Source organism: Daphnia magna, linkage group LG6 (assembly GCF_020631705.1).
Source record: "Daphnia magna isolate NIES linkage group LG6, ASM2063170v1.1, whole genome shotgun sequence".
Lineage (NCBI taxonomy): Eukaryota > Metazoa > Arthropoda > Branchiopoda > Diplostraca > Daphniidae > Daphnia > Daphnia magna.
In genome coordinates, this window is record NC_059187.1 from 5,371,859 (window position 1) to 5,396,110 (window position 24,252).

A 24,252-nucleotide genomic window follows, 5' to 3' on the forward strand; every position below is an offset into this window, starting at 1 on the left:
TCATGGTATAACAGTGTATTCACAATGAATACAAGTATATTTGATGCTGTTTACATATAGAGTTGGCTAACGTCCGAAGTTGCCAGTTCGATTAATTGTGAAAAAAAAATTGGACACAAACTAGTAACAGTTTTTGCATGGCGGCTTACGGAGTTTCGCCCGTTGTAGTTTTAGTTTTAATTTTTTCCATTGAAATTATCTTTCTTTCCATTCATAATTGGATCACGAAATTCCTTCGTTATCAGGTAATCTTGTAATTTTTATTTGACCTCGATGTAGACTGTACTTTATTTATTATTAATTTTTTTGTAGACGTGTTTACTTTCTGTAGCAGACAAAATGGATGTTGTAGAGGAAACTGGCGGGCTGATAAGGGAGCCCGCCAGTTTTTGTCTGCTACAGAAAGTAAACACGTCTACAAAAAAATTAATAATAAATAAAGTACAGTCTATATCGAGGTCAAATAAAAATTACAAGATTACCTGATAACGAAGGAATTTCGTGATCCAATTATGAATGGAAAGAAAGATAATTTCAATGGAAAAAATTAAAACTAAAACTACAACGGGCGAAACTCCGTAAGCCGCCATGCAAAAACTGTTACTAGTTTGTGTCCAATTTTTTTTTCACAATTAATCGAACTGGCAACTTCGGACGTTAGCCAACTCTATAGAAGTAAAAACTCATGGTATAACAGTGTATTCACATTGAATACAAGTATATTTGATGCTGTTTACATATAGAAGTAAAAACTCATGGTATAACAGTGTATTCACATTGAATACAAGTATATTTGATGCAATATACAATTAGAAGTAAAAACTCATGGTATAACAGTGTATTCACATTGAATACAAGTATATTCCATGCAGTTTACATATAGAAGTAAAAGCTCATGGTATAACAGTGTATTTACATTGAATACAAGTATATTCCATGCAGTTTACATATAGAAGTAAAAACTCATGGTCTAACAGTGCATTCACATTGAATATAAGTATATTTGATGCTGTTTACATATAGAAGTAAAAACTCATGGTATAACAGTGTATTCACATAGAATACAAGTATTTTTGATGCTGTTTACATATAGAAGGAAAAACTCATGGTATAACAGTGTATTCACATTGAATACAAGTATATTCCATGCAGTTTACATATAAAAGCAAAAACTCATGGTATAACAGTGTATTCACATTGAATACAATTATTTTTGATGCTGTTTACATATAGAAGAAAAAACTCATGGTATAACAGTGTATTCTCATTGAATACAAGTATATTCCATGCAGTTTACATGTAGAAGTAAAAACTCATGGTAGAACAGTGTATTCACATTGAATACAAGTATATTCCATGCAGTTTACATATAGAAGTAAAAACTCATGGTATAACAGAGTATTTACATTGAATACAAGTATATTCCATGCAATTTACATATAGAAGTAAAAACTCATGGTATAACAGTGTATTCACATTGAATATATGTATATTTGATGCTGTTTACATATAGAAGTAAAAACTCATGGTATAACAGTGTTTTCACATTGAATTCAAGTATATTTGATACTGTTTACATATTGAAGTAAAAACTCGTGGTATGACAGTGTTTTCACATTGAATACAAGTATATTCCTTACAATTTACATATAGAAGTAAAAACTCATGGTATAACAGTGTATTCACATTGAATACAAGTATATTCCATGCAGTTTACATATAGAAGTAAAAACTCATGGTATAAGAGTGTTTTCACATTGAATACAAGTATATTCCATGCAGTTTACATATAGAAGTAAAAACTCATGGTATAACAGTGTATTCACATTGAATACAAGTATATTCCATGCATTTTACATATAGAAGTAAAAACTCATGGTATAACAGTGTATTCACATTGAATACAAGTATATTTGATGCTGTTTACATATAGAAGTAAAAACTCATGGTATAACAGTGTATTCACATTGAATACAAGTATATTTGATGCTGTTTACATATAGAAGTAAAAACTCATGGTATAACAGTGTATTTACATTGAATACAAGTATATTTGATGCTGTTTACATATAGAAGTAAAAACTCATGGTATAACAGTGTATTCACATTGAATACAAGTATATTTGATGCAGTATACATATAGAAGTAAAAACTCATGGTATAACAGTGTATTCACATTGAATACAAGTATATCCCATGCAGTTTACATATAGAAGTAAAAACTCATGGTATAACAGTGTTTTCACATTGAATACAAGTATATTCCATGCAGTTTACATATAGAAGTAAAAACTCATGGTATAACAGTGTATATACATTGAATACAAGTATATTTGATGCAGTATATATATAGAAGTAAAAACTCATGGTATATCAGTGTATTCACATTGAATACAAGTATATTTTATGATGTTTACATATAGAAGTAAAAACTTATGGTATAACAGTGTATTCACATTGAATACAAGTATATTTTATGCTCTTTACATATAGAAGTAAAAACTCATGGTATAACAGTGTATATACATTGAATACAAGTATATTTGATGCAGTATACATATAGAAGTAAAAACTCAGGGTATAACAGTGTATTCACATTGAATACAAGTATATCCCATGCAGTTTACATATAGAAGTAAAAACTCATGGTATAACAGTGTTTTCACATTGAATACAAGTATATTCCATGCAGTTTACATATAGAAGTAAAAACTCATGGTATAACAGTGTATATACATTGAATACAAGTATATTTTATGCAGTATATATATAGAAGTAAAAACTCATGGTATATCAGTGTATTCACATTGAATACAAGTATATTTTATGCTGTTTACATATAGAAGTAAAAACTCATGGTATAACAGTGTATTCACATTGAATACAAGTATTGTTACCGAGTTGCCATGGCAACTAGGCCGGGCTTCGCGCGCGCCTTTAATTACCCCCCCCCCTTTTTTTCATCTATTGTTTCTCTAATTCGCGCATCTCGATTCCTTTTTTTTTGCGTAAGCGATCGGATGACGTGTATTAACGAGGCAGTCTCGTTTTTGCAACGGTAGCGTCTCGTCGCCATTTTTTGTTACCTCATTTATTTTTATTTCGCCTGCGTCTTAAAGTTTAATACAAGTTCTTGCGCCCTGCCCGTTCGGCTTTGATCGTTTTTTGGCATCGCCTTTCGAACGATCGTTATCTTACGGTTAGTTTACAGCATTTTTGGTGCCGAAACCCGGGAAATTCGACCCTGGTAACTTTAACGCAACATTCGTTTTTCGACATTCATTCTCGCCATTCGTTTTTCGCCCTTGATTTTTGCCATTCGTTCTCGTCATTGGGTTTTCGTCGTTCATTTTCGTCACTGGATATTTCTTTTGTGCTTTTGTCTCTTTACATCCCAACGCTGAATCAACCGCCAGCCCAGGAGGGGTAACGGTCAGAGTTCCCGGATTTGGAGCAAAAGCTTTCTTTACGTGCCAGTGTTTAAGTGGCTCTCCAAGCCTTTCTTTTTTCATTCCGAGCATCGTGTCCACTCTCTTGAATTCATCATGGCTACTCAAGATGAGCTTCGTGATGCTGATTTGATCATTGCCGCTCCTGATGCTGTTATTCGAGGCCTTTCGCCGACTCGCTCGTTCAGCTCGGATTCGACAAGTCGTCTCGATCCTGCAACCTTGATCAGCAAACGTTCCCATCATCGAAGGAATTTCACCCGCAACGTGAATAAAGTCAAGATGGTGATTCACGAGACAGGTCCTTCAATCTACTCAAACGATCTCATCACGAAGGCCAACGATCATTATTAGCAATGTATGTATTACCATCATCGTTATTGTGCAAAATTGGGTGTCACCGACGACACTTGGTTGGAGAATTTGCGTCATGATTATAATACGGCTCATGAAGAATTTGCCGCAGCCCGTCGCCCCGGCCATGATACCGAACAACCAGCGCCTAGAGCAACGACCCGCACGAGAGCTCAAGTTCGCCCCGGTTCTGTCGAGTCAACCCATCAACCCGAGTTCGCCCCGTTGGATGTGCCCGTCAGCACATCTCGCCCCGGTGTGGTTGAGTCGACCCGTCAACCCGAATCTGCCTCGCGGGGTGTGCCTACCAGAACATCCCACCATTCCCGCGAGGAAGATGTCTCTCGCACCGAAGTGATTGACGATCCCGTTAGTGGCAGTGGTCATCAGGCCGAGGGTAGCCGCCCGTCTTCTTTGGCCAGCTCAAGGTCTTCGGTTGCCGCCAGCATTTCGTCTTCTCATCGTTCGCGGAACTCTACCCTTTCGGCTCTGACTAGAGAACGCCTTGCTGCCGAACTCGACCTTGAACTGGCACGCAAGCGGCGAGAAGAAGAAAAGAATGAAAATGACCTTCTGGACGAGCTAACCCGTAAGTTACGTGAGGAGAAGATTCGTATCGGGGCCAAACGAAAGGAACGGAAAATCGAGGAAGAAATCGCACGTCTTCGTATGAACGAGAAGTTGTCAAAGAGGTCTGTTCGTTCGCCTTCGCCGACCTCCTTGAGTTCTTTCAGTGAACCAGATGACGATATCCATATTCCGTTGCCGAAGAGTAAGCCTCGCGACAAAGTGCTGCTTCCCACCGGGCCGTCCGACAAGAGCGCAGATAGCTGGATCGACGATCTGGGACAGAATCCGACGGCCTTACACGCTGCAGCGCCCATGCCTTGGATGTTTGGAGGTTCGGCCCCGTTCACGTGTAGGACACCGTTTGATGGCGACCCTCGAGATTGGCTTCTCTTTGCCTCAAGATTTCGAGCCCTCGTCCACGACGTCATTCCGAACGATGCCCAGCGTTTGGCCATTCTTACCGAGTGGGTTGGCCCTAGCGTTTTTCGCCGCATCTCCCCATTGTTAAAGGCTCCTCGTGGGTACACTGCAGTCCTTGCCTATCTTAAGAAGCACTACGGTTCGAGCGAGAAGATCGCTCGCTGTCAAATACACGATCTTCTTAGTCTTCCCTTCGTCAAGCCGGGTGATCGCCAGGCGCTTGAAAGTTTTTCTGATCAGCTGCACGGAGCTGTTGTGGTGTTGGAACAAGGGGGATTGGAGCACGATCTTAAGAGTGCTGCTAATCTTGATCAGGCAGTACAGAAGCTGCCACCTGTCTTTCGCCATCGCTGGGCCCGTTACGCACGTAAGCGCTTACCGAAAGGTGTCGACCTTAGCGACTTGGATCGGTTCATGGAAGAGGTCGTGGAAGAGGAGCGGATGGCTCGTTCGGCATTCGAGTTGGCGCCTAAGATTGATCTTCGTGAAAAGCGTGTTACGTTTCCCAAGCCAGCCGTTGAAAAGCACCCTTCAAGCAGACCTGCAATTCTGAAACCGCCACCCGTTCGGCCACCCCCTACCATCTTAGCCACCCAAGTAGCGAAAGACGTAGATGTCGAGTGTCCAGGCTGCGGCGGCGCTCATCGACTTGTTTCTTGCCCCGAATTACAGAGGAAGTCACCGAGTGAACGAGCGCTGGTGGCGAAGGAGAAAGGCGTATGTTTCAACTGTCTTGGAGGAAAGCAACGCAGTGCGGATTGTCGTTCAAAACCCGCTTTTGAATCCACCGGATGCCGTGCACGTCATCATTCGCTGTTGCATGGTTCGGAGAGAGTTTTTCCTGAGAAAAGCACACCTCGTCAGTTCCCGTCATCCGTCGGAGGCCAAGAATGTTTTCAAGGACCTCAAACACTCGCCATTGCTCCCCGCCTGACATCTAATGTTCTCTTGGCCGTGGTTCCCGTCCGACTTCGTGCAGGTTGCCGGACTCTTGACGTTTTCGCCCTGTTCGACACCGGGAGCCAAGCTACCCTTTTGCGTGAAGACGCGGCTAATGCGCTTGGTCTTACGGGCCGGCCACGCAAAATTCGTTTTGGAACCTTCCATGGGAAAGATCCGGTCGTCGAGACTCGTCTTGTGGGGTTCTCCGTTTCGTCGCTAGAGGGAGACCAAAGCTACAAGGTTTCCGACGCCTTTGTTGTGCCTCGTCTAAATGTTGGGCAACGCAAGATAAAAGATGTTCTCGCTTCGTTCGATTATCTTCGTGACCTCAACTTTCCTGCTCGAGACGCTGGTGAAGTACAGATTTTGATCGGGATGGACGTTCAAGACGCCCATCTAAACATCGAGGTTTGTCGCCCTCCATCTGGAGTTCGGGGCCCTAATGCTGTGCTCACCCCATTTGGCTGGTGCGTTGTTGGAAGGACCTACCCATTACCGGCAGTGGAAGATCCAAGCATAAATTTCGTTAAGCTGGGAACGATCGAGCAGCTGGAAGAGTGCGTCGAAAGGTTTTGGAAAACCCAATCTCTCCCAGTTCGTGATGCCCCCAGTACATTTATGTCGTCGTCAGACCGTGCCGCAATGGACCAACTCGAGTCCACCATTCGGCACACTGGAACGCGTTATGAAGTAGGCTTGCCTGTTCGCCCGCATTGCCCGAAGTTGCCGGACAACAAAGAGTTTGCACGTCGCAAGTTCTTCGCACTGGAGAGGAGACTTCTTTCAGACAACGACCTTCGACAAACAGTTACGGCGCAGATGAAGGAGGTGTTTTGCAGCGGCCACGCAGTGAAAGTAACTTCTACAGCTCCCGGTTCCAAGGTGTGGTTCCTACCTTATCATCCGGTTCGACATCCAACGAAGCCCAGCAAGAATCGTCTCGTTTACGACGCTGCTGCCCGGTTTAAAGGAACCGCGATCAACGACATCCTGCTGAAAGGTCCGAATCTCACCACGCAGTTATTGGCCGTGCTGCTTCGCTTCCGTGAAAGGAGAATTGGCGTTACTGCAGACATTGCGAAAATGTTTTATCAAGTGCTGGTTCGTGAGTCAGATTGCACGATGTTTCGTTTTTTGTGGCGCGAGCCTGGAACCGAATATCCTATCCAGGAATTCCAGATGACGGTGCACATTTTCGGTGCTGTCTCATCGCCAACGGTTTGCAGCTTTGCCCTTCAGCGCCTCGAAAAGGATGCGCCCGAACACCTGAAGGAAGTCGCGAGGCGTATTCGTTCCAGCTTTTATGTGGACAACCTGTTGTCGTCGTTCGACGAAGTGGATGAAGGCGTTTCCATCAGTCAGAAGCTGGTTGAACTACTCAAGCTCGGTGGTTTCGACCTCGTCCAGTTTCTGAGCCTTTCGCGTTCGTTGTTGGACCAACTTCCGTCTTCCTCTCGTCTGGTTCCCGAGCTCGATCTAGATTTCGACGATTTGCCCACCGAGCACGTTGGGGTATCTGTGGAGTTGTGAGCGAGACGAGTTCGTTTTTCGTTTTAAGAAGACAGAAGAGGCCTTTTCAAAACGCTCGATTCTTTCGGCAATTTCGAGCATCTATGATCCCCTTGGTCTCCTAGCACCCGTCGTTTTGGTGGCGAAAATCATCCTTCAGGACATCTGGCGACTCAAAGGTGGCTGGGATGAGATTCTGCCCGCCGATATTCTGAATCGTTGGGGGCGCTTTGTGGGACATCTGCCGATGCTCGAACTGCTGAACATTCCGAGAAGTTTCTTGACTAGTCCCCAGTCGGCGTATCGTTCTTTTCAGTTGCACGCTTTTTCGGACGCATCGAAAGATGGTTTCGGTGTTGTAATTTATCTTCGAGCTGAAACCTCTGGCGAGGTCGAAGTCTCTTTCGTAATGGCAAAAGTAAGAGTTGCTCCCATCCATCAGCTTTCGATTCCCAAGATGGAGCTTCAAGGTGCTTTGCTAGCAGTCAGGTTAGCAAACTATCTGTTGAAGGAGCTGACTCTGCCCATATCGAATGTGTTTTTCTGGGTTGATGCGATGACTGTTGTTCGGTGGATCCACGCCAGCCATCGTCGTTACAACGTGTTCGTCGCAAACAGAATAGCTGAGATCCTGGATTCAACGACCCCTTCGCAATGGAGACATGTTCCTGGTGTACTTAACCCAGCAGACGAATGCAGTCGTGGTCTCTGTCCGTCCGAGCTCGATCCAAATCATAGCTGGTACCGTGGACCTGAGTTTGTAGTTTTGCCACCCGAGCAATGGCCGGCCCAGATTCCAGCTACTGAATTGATCGACCACGAAGACGAGTCTATTGGCTGTTTCCTAATCGCCAATCCTAGCGGGCCAGTAGATGACGTTGTGGCACGAGCCAATAATCTACATCGCCTAATTCGCATCGCCGCTTGGATTGAAAGATTCGTTCGCAACATCCAGATCCTCGTTCATCGGAGACGTGCAAGAGAAAGGTCTATTCTGGATGGCAATCATGAAGAAGCAGCGACCGGACAAAGTGAGCAGTTGAAAACGGGCCAGCAGCAGAGTGCGGACGAGCTGAAGTCAGTCCGTCGCCTTTCAATTCGCGTTTCGCAGCGCGACTCCTTCCCTGACGATTTAAGCAGTTTGCGGAAGGCGAAATCCGTTCGCCCGGAGTCTCAATTGCTGAAACTGTCCGTTTATCTAGATGACGCCGGAATCATTCGTGTTGGTGGCCGCCTTGAAAATGCCCCTATCAGCGCTGAAGCCCGTCATCCTGCCGTTCTGGAACCCAAGCATCCGCTCACCCGATTTTTCATACGCTGGGCGCATATTTCCGTGGCTCATGGACGAGCTGATCGCACTCTTGCTGAAGTTCGTGCTCGCTACTGGGTTTTGAAAGGACGCGAAGCGACAAAGTCGGTCATCACGACTTGCCTGTACTGTTCCCGCATGAGAGCCAAGCCGTTTCAGCCGATGATTGCCCCGCTTCCAGCGGAGCGGGTCCAACCGTTCAGCCATCCATTTACCAGTATTGGAGTGGACTACCTCGGTCCCTTCCCTATTTCAATTGGCCGGCGAACAGAAAATCGTTGGATTGCACTTTTTACCTGCCTCTCCACCCGTGCTATCCACCTCAAAATTACCCCGTCCATGGATGTGGATTCCTTTTTAATGGCTTTTACTCGTTTCGTCAGTCGTCGGGGTGCCCCGACCGATGTTTTTAGCGACAACGGTACCAATCTGACAGCAGGAGAACGTGAGCTGCGTGAGGCGGTTACCCGCCTTAACGACGTGAAAATCGCTGACCAACTTGCTCAGAAAGAGATTCGTTGGCACTTCTCCCCGCCTGCTGCCCCGCATTTCGGAGGTGTTTGGGAACGTCTGGTTCACTCGTGCAAGGTGGCCCTGCGCGCTATCCTCGGTCAGCAGACGGTGAAGGAGGAAACCTTTGCAACGGTCGTCATCGAAGTTGAGGGCCTGCTCAACAATCGACCGTTGATGGATCTAGGTGCGGACCCGTAAGAATTCGAGCCGTTAACCCCGAATCATTTTTTGTTGGGGCGCCCCAATCCCCACTTGCCCGCTGACGTCATCGACCCGGAAATCAAATGTTTTCTCCGAAGATGGTTTCATGCACAGCAGATCGTGGATCAGGTGTGGAGCCGATGGTTACGGGAATACCTGCCGACCCTCACGACCCGCAACAAATGGACCCGATCGCAAAACAATTTGGAGGTGAACGACATGGTGCTTATGGTGGATCCAAAGTCACCGCGCGGACGCTGGCCAATTTGTCGTGTTGCCAGAGTTTTACCTGGCTCTGATGGTGAAGTACGCGCGGCCGAAATCATTACGAAGTCCGGCAAGACCTACACCCGCCCAGTTGTACGATTATGTCGCTTGGAAGCCTTTAGTGCTGCTTAATGTTTACCGCAGCAGGGCCGGCTGTGTTACCGAGTTGCCATGGCAACTCGGCCGGGCTTCGCGCGCGCCTTTAATTACCCCCTTTTTCATCTATTGTTTCTCTAATTCGCGCATCTCGATTCTTTTGTTTTTGCGTAAGCGATCGGATGACGTGTATTAACGAGGCAGTCTCGTTTTTGCAACGGTAGCGTCTCGTCGCCATTTTTTGTCACCTCATTTATTTTTATTTCGCCTGTGTCTTAAAGTTTAATACAAGTTCTTGCGCCCGGTCCGTTCGGTTTTGATCGTTTTTTCGCATCGCCTTTCGAACGATCGTTATCTTACGGTTAGTTTACAACAAGTATATTTGATGCTGTTAACATATAGAAGTAAAAACTCATGGTATAACAGTGTATTCACATTGAATACAAGTATATTTGATGCTGTTTACATATAGAAGTAAAAACTCATGGTATAACAGTGTATTCACATTGAATAAAAGTATATTTGATGCTGTTTACATATAGAAGTAAAAACTCGTGGTATAACAGTGTATTCACATTGAATACAAGTATATTTGATGCAGTATACATATAGAAGTAAAAACTCATGGTATAACAGTGTATTCACATTAAATACAAGTATATTCCATGCAGTTTACATATAGAAGTAAAAAACATGGTATAACAGTGTATTTACATTGAATACAAGTATATTCCATGCAGTTTACATATAGAAGTAAAAACTCATGTAATAACAGTGTATTCACATTGAATACAAGTATATTTGATTCAGTATTCATATAGAAGTAAAAACTCAAGGTATAACAGTGTATTCACATTGAATACAAGTATATTCCATGCAGTTTACATATAGAAGTAAAAGCTCATGGTATAACAGTGTATTCACATTGAATACAAGTATATTCCATGCAGTTTACATATAGAAGCAAAAACTCATGGTATAACAGTGTATTCACATTGAATACAAGTATATTTGATGCAGTATACATATAGAAGTAAAAACTCAAGGTATAACAGTGTATTCACATTGAATACAAGTATATTCCATGCAGTTTACATATAGAAGTAAAAACTCATGGTATAACAGTGTATTCACATTGAATACAAGTATATTTTATTCTGTTTACATATAGAAGTAAAAACTCATAATATAACAGTGTATTCACATTGAATACAAGTATATTTGATTCTCTTTAGATGTAGAAGTATAAACTCATAATATAACAGTGTATTCACATTGAATAAAAATATATATTTGATCCTCTTTACATATAGAAGTAAAAACTCATGGTATCACACTGTATTCACATTGAATACAAGTATATTTGATTCTCTTTAGATGTAGAAGTATAAACTCATAATATAACAGTGTATTCACATTGAATACAAGTATATTTGATTCTTTTTACATATTGAAGTAAAAACTCATAATATAACAGTGTAGTCACATTGAATACAAGTAAATTTGATCCTGTTTACATATAGAAGTAGAAACTCATGGTATCACAGTGTATTCACATTGAATAAAAATATATATTTGATCCTCTTTACATATAGAAGTAAAAACTCATGGTATCACACTGTATTCACATTGAATACAAGTATATTTGATTCTCTTTAGATGTATAAGTATAAACTCATAATATAACAGTATATTCACATTGAATACAAGTATATTTGATTCTGTTTACATGTAGAAGTATAAACTCATAATATTACAGTGTATTCACGTTGAATACAAGCATATTTGATCCTGTTTACATATAGAAGTCAAAACTCATAATATAACAGTGTATTCACATTGAATACAAGTATATTTGATTCTGTTTACATGTAGAAGTATAAACTCATAATATAACAGTGTATTGATATTGAATAAAAGTATATTTGATCTTGTTTACATAAAGAAGTAAAAACTCATGGTATAACAGTGTATTCACATTAAATACAAGTATATTTGATTCTCTTTACATGTAGGAGTATAAACTCATAATATGACAGTGTATTGACATTGAATATAAGTATATTTGATCTTGTTTACATATTGAAGTAAAAAATCATGGTATAACAGTCTATTCACATTGAATACAAGTATATTTGATTCTGTTTAAATGTAGAATTATAAACTCATAATATAACAGTGTATTCACATTGAATGCAAGTATATTTGATTCTGTTTACATGTAGAAGTATAAACTCATAATATAACAGTGTATTCACATTGAATACAAGTATATTTCCTCATCGTCTGCTACCGTCTGCCAGTACAGACGTGTTATTCAGTAGCTCTCGTTTTTTTTTTGTGTGTCCTTGGTGGTCTATTTCCAGTCGTTTTGGTTTTACTTTTCACCCTCGAGTTGAATAAGTTTAAGTCTACAGACTGTGTAGTGTCACCATTGTGTTTTTTGTTTTTTTCGGAATTGTGTTTAAGTGTCTCTCGTCCCGGATTACATTTGCCCTACTTCTTTTCTCGTCTCACTCGCCATTTTTCTTTTCTTTTGTCCCTCTTTGGGTGTTCTTTTCGCGGGCCTTAAAAGGCTCCCCTCCCTAGCCCCCTGGTCTAACTTTTTGCTTTGCGCGGGCTTTGCGCGATCACCTCTCTCTCTTATTGATTGTTTTGATTTGTGCTAACTGCATCCTTTCTTCTCTTTTCTTTTCTTTTCTTTTCTTTTCTTTATTTGCATGTTTTGAGGCCCTATCGGATCAAAACACAGTTTGTGTATATCGAGCAGTGGGAACTGTTTTCCTATTGCGGATATTTCAGCAGTGCATACCAGCTCATTTGTAAGTTGCGGAGTTCTTTTTCAAGTTTTTTAAATACAGGAAGTGAGTGGTATAGATTCCACCCCGTCCGGTCTGGTTATAAGCAACAACCGAAAAAGGCTTGGTCCCTTTTTGGCTCATAGAGTTTATATCCCTGGTGATCTCTCTTGTCCTCCCTGAGCGAGTGGCACGACTAGTGCCCAATCCGTCCTCGTGTCGTGGGCTTCTGTTGAAGTGCCGGAAACCTTTTGGTGGAGACCTTGGGGGGTTTTGGACGCTGGTCACTCTACTCATGCTCTGTGTGAGGGGGGGAGGGAACTGGGGGTAGTCATAGCCTCCTTCTGACGCCGTGTCCGTCCTTGCATTCCTCCCAGTGTCGAAGAGGATCTCCTGCATTTCTATCTTCACTTCTCTTCTTGGTTGTGTATACGTCGTCTACTACGGTCAATCAGACACGTATTTGCCCCGGAACCCCTCTCACCTGCTCTTCTCTTCTGTTAGGCTTGTTGTATTTGTTGTTTGCTCTTCCTGGCTTACTAGTATAAGCCAAAGGCAGAGATGCCGGATAGCTCGGACGGTGACTCCGTCCGCGATTCTGTCAGCAATCTGAGCCAGTCGATTAGCCAGTCAATCAATTGCCACAATGAGGAGTGCAAGATCATGTTTGTTCCCATTAACAAAAGGTTCAAGTATTGCCCAAACTGTAGAGATAGAACAAAAGTAACTCCCAAGTCAAGTGGCGTCAAACGTGCTGCCAATGTGATTTCCCCTCTGTCTTATAATAATCGTCCGAAATACTCTAAGGGAGATGAGTTGGCGTTTGCTTTCAACGAGACTTTCGGTCTTGACATAGAGGACTTCATGGTCATGGAGAGAGACAATCAAATTGAGGTGTTTAAAACTCTTATTTGCAATCTCCGTGAAAATGATTCCAAAGTTAATGAGTGTATGTCCCGGCTTAGAGATAAGATTAGTGACTTAGAGAGCGAGTTGTCCATTGCCAGGAACTCTCATCCATTGTTACCCGATATGGAAAAAGAACTCGTGCGTGTCAAACTTGCTCTCGCCGATAAAGACATTAAACTTTTTGAACTCACTGGGGGTGGATCAAGCCGAGTCCCAATTCACGTCCCATCGCCCTCTGCTCAGTTAAATAACGTCAATCAGTCCTCGTCAATTGCGTCTGGCCCGTTGGCTCCGCCTCCGATTAGAAAACCTTCTGCTATCATACCGGTAAAACCATTTTTGATTGCTAGAGTCAGGGATACGATCTCCGTTAAATCGATCACGGAAAGTTCTGTGGATAGCTTGCTCGGTCTTGAGGAGGATAAAGGGGGACCTGTCGTACAACAGTTGATCCGACACAGCGGAAACTCAGTAAAGCTAATCTTTAGGGACGAAGCTAACCGTGACAAAGCCCGAGAGCTCCTGGACTGTCCGGAAGCAGAAAAGGTTTTTCAGAATGTACATGCCCCGGTGAAATGTTACCCGGCCATTCTAAGGCTGAACGGTGTGTCCGGGCTCAGTATGATTAGAGAAGATGGATCAATCAGCAGCGCCGACTTATTTAATGCTAGAACCAAGCAAAGTTGCAATCTCATAAACAAGCTAAATTCCGAGAATCCTTTACTGAAAGGTAAAATTGCTAATGTCACAATCCTTTTCAATCGCGCCGAGTTCTCGTTAGTCAGAGTAAGCTTTCTCTGCAAAAATACCCGTGATCGTTATCTGGAACAGGGACGCTTAAAATTAGACAATTTGTCACATGCCGTCATTGAAATAGACTACAATAAAGAGGTCAGATTCTGCAATCGATGCCAAGGCTATGGGCACTTAACCAGGTTTTGTACCAATCCAGTTACATGTGGTAAATGCAGCCAAGCGCATGCCACGCAGTCTTGCAATGTCTCCCACCCCAGCCTGAAATGCGCTTCTTGTTCCCTGAATCATGCAGCTGGTTCTTATGTGTGTGCGGCTCATAAAAATGCGGTTGCGAACTTCGTAAAATACAACTCATCAAACCAACTATGAGCGGCCCCAATTCCTCTTTACGTCTCCAGACTCAACCAACATTCAAGTGTCTTCAAATAAACCTCCGGCATTCTAAGCTGGCCACTGCCTCCCTCTCTCAGGTTATCCTAGAGAACAGTGTCGATGTCATTTTGATTCAAGAGCCTTATGCGCTCTTCACACCCACACCCACTCTGTCTGATATTCCCCAGGGTTACGTAGCGTTCCACGCTCTTGGCTCCGACCATGCTTATGGTGCGGCCATATTGGTTAAACTTTCTTTGGCTACTTCTTGTCGAGCAGTGTCAAGATGTGATAGTAATCACATTGCAGTGGTTGACCTGCAGTCGTCTAAAGGTTCTGTCCGCTTCATCTCGGTCTATCTCCGTCCATCTATCCCTGATTTCATGGCTGCTCTGCAAATTGAATTGACCCCTTTGATTACCCCACTCACAGTGTTGTCTGCCGACTCCAACGCCAAGAACAGACTCTGGAACTCTCCGGCAACTGATCAGAAAGGCGTTGCGTTCGAGTTATTCTTGTCTGAAGCTAGTTTAAGATTGGCCAATTGCAGCTTAGCGGAGCTGAATTTCGTTCCAGGTGGCACTACGTTCATGGACATAACGGCCATAGGTGGCAATATCGGTCTGTCTCGTTGGTTTTTTCCATCCATCCCCTCGTTCTCCGACCACCCATTCATATATTTTGAGATCGGTCGCCCCTCTGTCACTCCGAGTAGATCTGTTGGCAGTCGGTCTCCGAGAATCCCTCACATTTCTTGTATCAACACGGCGGAATTGCGCCTAAAAGTGGCAGCTACAATTGGTAGAATAGTGATACCGTTAGTAGCATCGGAGCAGCAGATAGATTCCTTAGTGACCGAATTGACTGACGTCGTTTTTGTGGCAGCGTGCGAATCAAGGACCAACCAACGCTCGCGTCAGTCGCGGGGTATGCTTTGGTGGAACCAGGAGCTATGCGCTCTGAGACATAGGGCCAGACAGGCCTTCAAAGGCTGGTCTGCCTTGAGAACAGAGGAAAACAGGGCCATTTTTTCAGCCTCTTAGGCTATTTATCAGAGAGAGTTGCGACGCGCCAAGAGAGCTTCTTGGAATCTCTTATGCAAAGCAAACCTCGACAGTAACGATCTTCATTCTGCTCTAAAAGTATTATCGGGTAAAACTCAGGGCATTAGTCTCCCGAGCGCGCTAGTTGTAATTGGCTCGACGGTGAGCGATGCGAACTTGATTCTAAAGCAGTGTGCCTTGCACTTCTTTCCTAAAGAGCCCTTGTCCCTTCCATCTCACCTACTGGTGGAGTCCTTTGTTGACAATGTAGTTTCGGTCCCCTCCGTATTTGAAGGCCCTCCTGTCACTGTGGAGGAACTGGACGCCGCATTGGATTCAATCAACTACAAAGCGGCCCCCGGATCCGATGGTCTGTCGGCTGCTATTATCAAGGAATGTTTCCCTGTCTTAAAGGCTCATTTACTCTTTATTGTAAGAGAATGCGTTCGTCTTCAGTTCTTTCCCCAGGCCTGGAAAACTTCTAAAGTCCTCATAATTGGTAAGCCAAACAAACCATCGTACGATGCTCTAGGCAGTTTTCGCCCCATTAGTCTAGTGAACAATCTTGCTAAGGTGCTCGAAAAGATAATTCTGAATAGGCTTCAATGGCATTCATCGTCAGCCAATTGGCTTAGTCCCAACAAGCATGGTTTTACTTCTGGAAGGTCTACAGAATCGGCAGGTCATGCACTCGTAACGTTTTGTGAAGCAGGTATGCTCAGCAAGCGTACCACTGCTTCCGCCTTTTTAGATATTAAAAGCGCTTTTGACGCTGCCTGGCACCCTGCAATTCTAGCGGCTCTTGCCCGGCGCAAGTGTCCGACTTACCTGGTCAAACTTGTGTCTTCCTTCCTATCAAACAGACTGGCTCTTCTCTCCCATAACGGGTCATCAGCCAGCGTTAATATTAATTTAGGCTGCCCTCAGGGTGGAGTTTTATCTCCCTTTCTGTGGTCCGTCCTTATTGACGACGTCTTGAGGCTAAACTTTGATTTTCCGTTCGCCACAGTAGGCTTTGCAGATGACCTCACCTTAGCCACATCGCACAAAGATCCAGCTATAGCGACTCACAACCTCCAACTTATGTGTAATCAAGTCCTCAACTGGTGCGTACAAAACAAAATGTCATTGAGTGCTCCAAAATCGGTGTTCATGTTAATATCTAAAAAATCTTTTGATTGGTCTGATCTTCATCTCTCTGTTAACGAAACTCGTATAGGCCCCTCCCTCTCCACGGTTTTCCTTGGTTTGACTCTCGATGCTCGTTTAAAGTGGTCGCTACATGTAGCAAGGAAAATTGCGGCCGCAAAAAAGGCTTTTTTCTCATTGAGGTCATACCTCAGGGCAACATGGGGATACGATGACAGGCGGCTCCGATACCTATACCTCTCTGCAGTCGAACCCATTCTTCTGTATGGGTGCTCCCTATGGGCCCCTTTTCTGGCCACAAAAAAAGGAGTGAAATGTGTACGCTCATGCCAAAGAGTGTTTGCAATAGCCAGAACCAAATCTTTTAAAACTACCTCTACTGATGCCCTGTTGGTCCTTGCCAATGTGGACCCAATTGATTTTACTGTGATGAAAACTGCGTACCTCCGTCTTTCGACTAGTAATTATGCGAACTTCTCGTGCTCCACTAAAAAATGGCTGGGCAAATACTTTCCAGACGTCTTATTACTGCCGACGCCGGGAGGCAATAGTCTTTCTCCTCTCCCTCCTAGATGGCCACCTTGGGTTTGTCTTCCCAAGCCAATTCAGCTCAATCAGGGATGTTCTCTCCTTCCAGCCTCAGCCCAGGTTGCTCGCATCTTTGTTACAACAGCCCGATCTGCCGGCATTCCTCGGTTTGCTATTATCTCTGCTAATCACAAGAATGTTGTTGACATTGACTCTGGTGCTCTCCCTGTCTCCACAAGTGATAATATGACAAACCTATTCGCTATGCATCGGGCCCTTGTCCTCACTGCTCGAGCGCTACAGTCACATGATCATGTGGAAATCATCTCTCCTTCCACTAAACAGCTTAGTTTTCTTACTCTAGGCAAACTAGTCTCTAGCCTTCAGCTAAACTGTCTGGATTCCATGGTCCCAATTCGCCACAATACATCGTTTTACGTTGCTCAGGACCTCTCGTCAACGTACGGTCTTTGCCTGACTCGGGCGATCTGTGAATCCTCAGATATACGTCACCCCGTTATTGAGTTGCATCAGCCGAAAGAGGTAGCTAGAGCGGTAGCGTCCATGCTCATCAAGTCTCTTCATGAACGAGAGTGGGCTTCCGGGTTAAACGCTACGACGACCAGGTCATTCTTTCCTACCGTGCAGTCGGCCTCAATGCTTCTCTCTGCACAGCTGAACTGCCAGCTCTCTCAGATCCTGTCCGGCCACTCCGCACTCAACTCTCACCAATACCGCTTTAAATTTCGTTCTTCTCCCGCCTGCTCCTGTGGTGAGCCCCATGAGTCAATAGAGCACTTTCTATTTTATTGCATTTTGTTCAGCCAACCTAGGATCAGCTTCTCTGCAGCGTGTAGTGATTGCGAGCTACCCTGGCCCCCCTCACTCGACATCATCCCTACGCACCGGACCATTTGGACAGCAATGGTGCGATACATCTCTGCGACCAAAAGACTCAGGAAGACTTAACACACCCACAATTATTTGTATTTCTGTTGAATGTATAACACCTTGATAACAAATCGTCTTGTACGCCGTGTCGGCAGGAGCTGGGAGATCGACCGCACCATGTAATGACGGATGAGACTCTTCCCAGCTTCGGCTGTCGTGAGGCCAAAGACCCTTTATTGCTGTTCGATCTTTCCCTGTTTCCTACTCTGCATTTGTTTCCCTGCTATCAGACCGGGTTGGTTTCGACCTCGCCCTGTGCGACGGATGAGATTCCTCCGGTTTCTGTTTATAGTATACTTATTTGCTTATTTATGGTTGGTATCGCCGTGTCAGCAAGGACTGGGTAATCGACCGCACAATGTGTGACGGATGAGATTAGTACCAGTTTTGGCTGTCGTGAGGCCTGTAACATATTTTATGTTTGAGAGTTTTTCGCTCCTCCGCGTTCATTCGGGCTGGGCAGATCCGTTTGTTCTCAAACCAGCTTCGTGCGACAGATGAGAACATTCTGGTCTCTGACTCATTCAGTGTGTAGCTATACCTATTCACCTATGCGTCACGACATGTTGTATCCGCATTCGCGAAAATTGTCGAATTAAGTCACTGCATCTACCACCTGAACTCCTATTCACTCACATTCATCTTCATCTGTAATTTTATTCAAGATCGACCTCGCTGTAAATACAAAATGGCATTACTCCCGGTGGGAGCTACGCCTTAAATAAAAAAAAAAAAAAAATACAAGTATATTTGATCCTCTTTACATATAAAAGTTAAAACTCATGGTATCACAGTGTATTAACATTGAATACAAGTATATTTGATTCTTTTTACATGTAGAAGTATAAACTCATAATATAACAGTGTATTGACATTGAATACAATTATATTTGATCCTGTTTACATATAGAAGTAAAACTCATGGTTTAACAGTGTATTCACGTTGAATACAAGTATATTTGATTCTCTTTACATATAGGAGTTAAACCTCATGGGATCACAGTGTATTCACATTGAATACAAGTATATTTGATTCTGTTTACATGTAGAAGTATAAACTCATTATATAACAGTGTATTCACATTGAATACAAGTATATTTGATCCTGTTTACATAAAGAAGTAAAAACTCATGGTATCACAGTGTATTCACATTGAATACAAGAAAATTTTATTCTGTTTACATGTAGAAGTATAAACTCATAATATAACAGTGTATTGACATTGACTATAAGTATATTTGCCCCGGTTTACATAAAGAAGTAAAAACTCATGGTATAAGAGTGTAATCACATTAAATACAAGTATATTTGATTCTGTTTACATAAAGAAGTAAAAAGTCATGGTATCACAGTGTATTCACATTGAATACAAGTATATTTGATTCTGTTTACATGTAGAAGTATAAACTCATAATATTACAGTGTATTCACGTTGAATACAAGCATATTTGATCCTGTTTACATATAGAAGTCAAAACTCATAATATAACAGTGTATTCACATTGAATACAAGTATATTTGATTCTGTTTACATGTAGGAGTATAAACTCATAGTATGACAGTGTATTGACATTGAATATAAATATATTTGATCCTGTTTACATATAGAAGTAAAAATTCATGGTATAACAGTGTATTCACATTAAATACAAGTAGATTTGATTCTGTTTACATGTAGAAGTATAAACTCATAATATTACAGTGTATTCACGTTGAATACAAGCATATTTGATCCTGTTTACATATAGAAATAAAAACTCATAATATTACAGTGTATTCCCATTGAATACAAGTATATTTGATTCTGTTTACATGTAGAAGTATTAACTCATAATGTAACAGTGTATTCACATTGAATACAAGTATATTTGATCCTGTTTACATATAGAAGTAAAAACTCATGGTATCACAGTGTATTCACATCGAATACAAGTATATTTCATTCTGTTTACATGTAGAAGTATAAACTCATAATATAACAGTGTATTCACATTGAATACAAGTATATTTGATCCTGTTTACATATAGAAGTAAAAACACATGGTATAACAGTGTATTCACATTAAATACAAGTATATTTGATTCTGTTTACATGTAGAAGTATAAACTCATAATATGAAGTGTATTGACATTGAATACAAGTATATTTTATCCTGTTTACATATAGAAGTAAAAATTCATGGTATATCAGTGTATTCACGTTGAATACAAGAATATTTGATCCTGTTTACATGTAAAAGTATAAACTCATAATATAACAGTGTATTCACATTGAATACAAGTATATTGGATCCTGTTTACATATAGAAGTAAAAACTCATGGTATCACAGTGTACTCATTGATACAAGTATATTTGATTCGTTTACTATGAAGTATAAACTCATAATTACCGTGTATTTTTACGTATATTTGTCCTGTTTATATAGTTGGTTTTTATTATTGAAAAATCTTTTCTATAGAAGTTAAAACTCATGGTATCACAGTGTATTCACATTAAATACAAGTATATTTGATTCTGTTTACATGTAGAAGTATAAACTAATAATATAACAGTGTATTCACATTGAATATAAGTATATTTGATCCTGTTTACATATAGAAGAAAAAACTCATGGTATCACAGTGTACTCATATTGAATACAAGTATATTTGATTCTGTTTACATGTAGAAGTATGAACTCATAAATGAAGTGTATTGACATTGAATACAAGTATATTTGATCCTGTTTACATATAGAAGTAGAAATTCATGGTATAACAGTGTATTCACGTTGAATAAAAGAATATTTGATCCTGTTTACATAAAGAAGTAAAAACTCATAATATAACAGTGTATTCACATTGAATACAAGTATATTTGATTCTGTTTACATGTAGAAGTATAAACTCATAATATGAAGTGTATTGACATTGAATACAAGTATATTTCATCCTGTTTACATATAGAAGTAAAAATTCATGGTATAACAGTGTATTCACGTTGAATACAAGAATAATTGATCCTGTTTACATAAAGAAGTAAAAATTGAGAATTACCAGAGGGATCGCTCAGCGTTCCCGAAAGGTAATTATAATTATTCGAGAAGTAACGAGAGAGACCCTAAGGGTGTAGACGCTGTATTTTAGCTCTTTAAAGACTTTTCTTACCTCGCCCCCTGCAACCGCCCCCTCCGATCAGACGTTTTTTAGCGAATGAGTCGGACAACCGAGGAAAGGCAGGTAACCAAGTTGCAGGTACAAGGTAGCGAGGAAAGCAAAATAATAGTAATAATAAACCAACAACTTACCACATACAACAGAAACTGCCTGTAAGCAGGAAAAAACAAAAAACAGTGGATAAACAAGGACAGCAAACATAAAATTTCTCATATGGCAAAAAAACTGGTGACACCAGAAAAAAAGGCCAAAATAAACGAACACAAAGGAAAAGACTTGATTCCAGGTGAGAAGAAAAGACGGGAGCCGATCTTGTTTATCCATTGGGGACCCGGTTGTTATCTTGCTCCCCGCCTTTCTGGACGAGATTGAGACCTACAGGTTAATGAACAATCACAAATGTTGTACATGAATGGCGCACCACCTTAGTAACGACTAAGGGAGGGATGGGTGGGTATAGAGACCCTTAGGGTCTCTCTCGTTACTTCTCGTATAATTATAATTACCTTTCGGGATCGCTGAGCGATCCCTCTGGTAATTCTCAATTATACTTACGAAAGTAACCTACTTTCGACCCTAAGGGTGACTTCAAAGCAGGTTGGGCGCCAAATTCAAGCTGTCGAATTAAAAATGGTTGCGGCAACCGATGGAACTGAATTTCTCTTATAGAACTTGCTGAATGTAGATTCCCTAGCCCAATGACCAGCTTTAAGGATCGAATCCATTGACGCACCGGCAGCAAAAGCTTTCGAGGCCGCTGCCCCCCTCGTAGAGTGCGCAGAAAATATCGACGTATCTACTCCGGCGGCTGTGAGTGATGAACGTATCCATCCACTAAAAGTGTTCGGTGTAACATTACGATGTGACTTGTTGAACGAGACAAAAAGGGAGTTAATGTTTGAATAATTTCTAAATGGGGCGGTAGCGTCAACGTACGATCTAGCGGCGTCTACCGGGCAACATCCGAGGTCTAGTAGGGATGGGATAAGAATTGTTTGCAATGGTCCGCTGTGTTGGGCCTTTCTTGGTTTTAGTAACGAGAACTTCATATCACTATTTGAGAATATGACGGATGAAAAATTAATAGATGCTAGCTCCGACACCCGAAGAAGCGACGCTAAGGCCAACAAGACCGCTGTCTTACGGGATAGCATGGGCAAGGAAAGAGATCGGTTTTCTCCTAGGGATGCCATATAGACGATTACCACATTAGGATCCCACGACGAGTTGTATTTAGGTTTTGGCGGATTTAAATTATAGCAATCGTTCAGTAAACTTCTAACGAGCGGATGCGAGCCAATTGGATGGCCTTCGACCAGTGGAAGTGTTTTAGATAGCATCGACCGGTGCACGTTGATCGTGCTGTATGATTTTCCGGCCGCATGAAGCTCTGTTAAGAACTCGAGTACAAAAATTAAAGTAGTTGACAAGGGATTTTCATCCCGTTGAAGACACCAATTTGCCCAAGTTCGCCACGCCGACTCGTAGGTCGAAAGGGTTGATGCCCGATTGCCGGCCACGAGAAGGTTGACCAATGAATCCGAAAAGCCTTTCCCTCGCAAATTTTGCCGGACAATTTCCATGCGGCTAATTGCAGTGTGCCGGACTCCAGTAGCGGATGAGTCTCGCCTTTCGCTGACACCAACAGGTTGCTGGTTTGATGAAGAAGGCGAGGTGTATCGCACACCAGCTCTAAAAGAACCGGATATCAGGGTTGTGCCGGCCACACTGGACAAACCATTACAACATTAGCTTCTTCTCTCCTAATTTTCTCGAGACATTTTGAAATCATGGAAAAAGGGGGGAACACGTAACCCGAGAAGTCGTTCCAGTTCACTGAAAAAGCGTTAACCGCCATCGAGCCCGGTTGCGGTCGCCAAGAAACGTAGCGAGGTAATTGCGCATTCCAAAAAGATCCGAACAGATCAACATCCCTCGGCCAGATTCTATTTATATTATTAAAAACCTGTCAACTTAACATCCAATCGCTGGTGTCGGAGGTGGATCGGGATTCTCTATCAGCATCTATGTTCAGAACGCCCGCCAAATGAACTGCTTCTACCGAGAGTTCTCGTTGCTCACAAAAGGATGTAAGTAACTTAGCTATAGAAGTGAGCTCAGCGGACCTGGTCCCTCCCCATTTATTAATGTAGCATACTGCGGTAGAGTTGTCCAAAAATATTCTAACGGATAGACCGCGTGAACCTCCCACGAATGATTGTAGCGCGTAAAGGGCGCCCAAAAGTTCCAAACAATTGATATGTAATTCTTACTGGTCGACCGTCCATGGGCCACGAGTCGTAACGCCATTGCATATCGCCCCCCATCCGGAAAGCGAAGCATCTGAGTATATTTCAATATCAGGGTTTTTTGGGAAAAACACCTTCCCGTTCGTTAACTCTAAATTAACGATCCACCATTTTAAGTCGGCCTTAGTCTCAGTTGAAAGATTGCGCTCACTACTAAGATTACCATTTGCTCTTTTCGATTCCTCTAAATAAAAACGCTGCATGCTTCTGTAGTGTGAATGGGCGAAGAAAATGGTTGGGATGGCCCACTTATAGTTGCCCAAGATGGAAGCCATCTTACGCAAAGATATCCGTTTGGCGCCCAAAGCCTCCTCACACAACCTTTTTACCTCCCGAACCTAAACACTGGGCAGTGCAAATGACATTTTGGTAGAATCGACAATCATACCTAAGTATTCAATCACCTGGGTGGGGACGACTACGGACTTTTCCCAATTGATCATAAAACCTAAAGTTTGCAAAAGGTCTGACGTTTTCGTAAGATCAGTGCGAACCCCCCCTTCTGAAACGTTTAAAAGTAGAATGTCGTCGAGGAAAATAACTAACCTGAGTCCTTGTCGTCTCAGGAAGCCTACCACTACCTCCAGTAATTTGGTAAAAATACGAGGGGCAGGGGCAAGACCAAACGCCATGCAGCAAAACTCATAAA

General features: G+C 42.4%; 1 protein-coding gene and 1 pseudogene across 1 annotated transcript; both read left to right on the forward strand.

Annotated features, from left to right (window-relative positions):
- The first annotated feature begins 3,545 nt into the window (after positions 1-3,545).
- On the forward strand, positions 3,546-9,666 carry LOC123473784. Its single transcript, XM_045175123.1, has 4 exons — positions 3,546-3,734; positions 3,804-7,247; positions 7,294-9,260; positions 9,366-9,666. The coding sequence occupies exons 1-4, from the start codon at positions 3,546-3,548 to the stop codon at positions 9,664-9,666; spliced, it is 5,901 nt and encodes a 1,966-aa protein (XP_045031058.1).
- Positions 9,667-13,874: 4,208 nt separating this feature from the next.
- On the forward strand, positions 13,875-17,549 carry LOC116918316 (annotated as a pseudogene).
- The last annotated feature ends 6,703 nt before the right edge of the window (positions 17,550-24,252 follow it).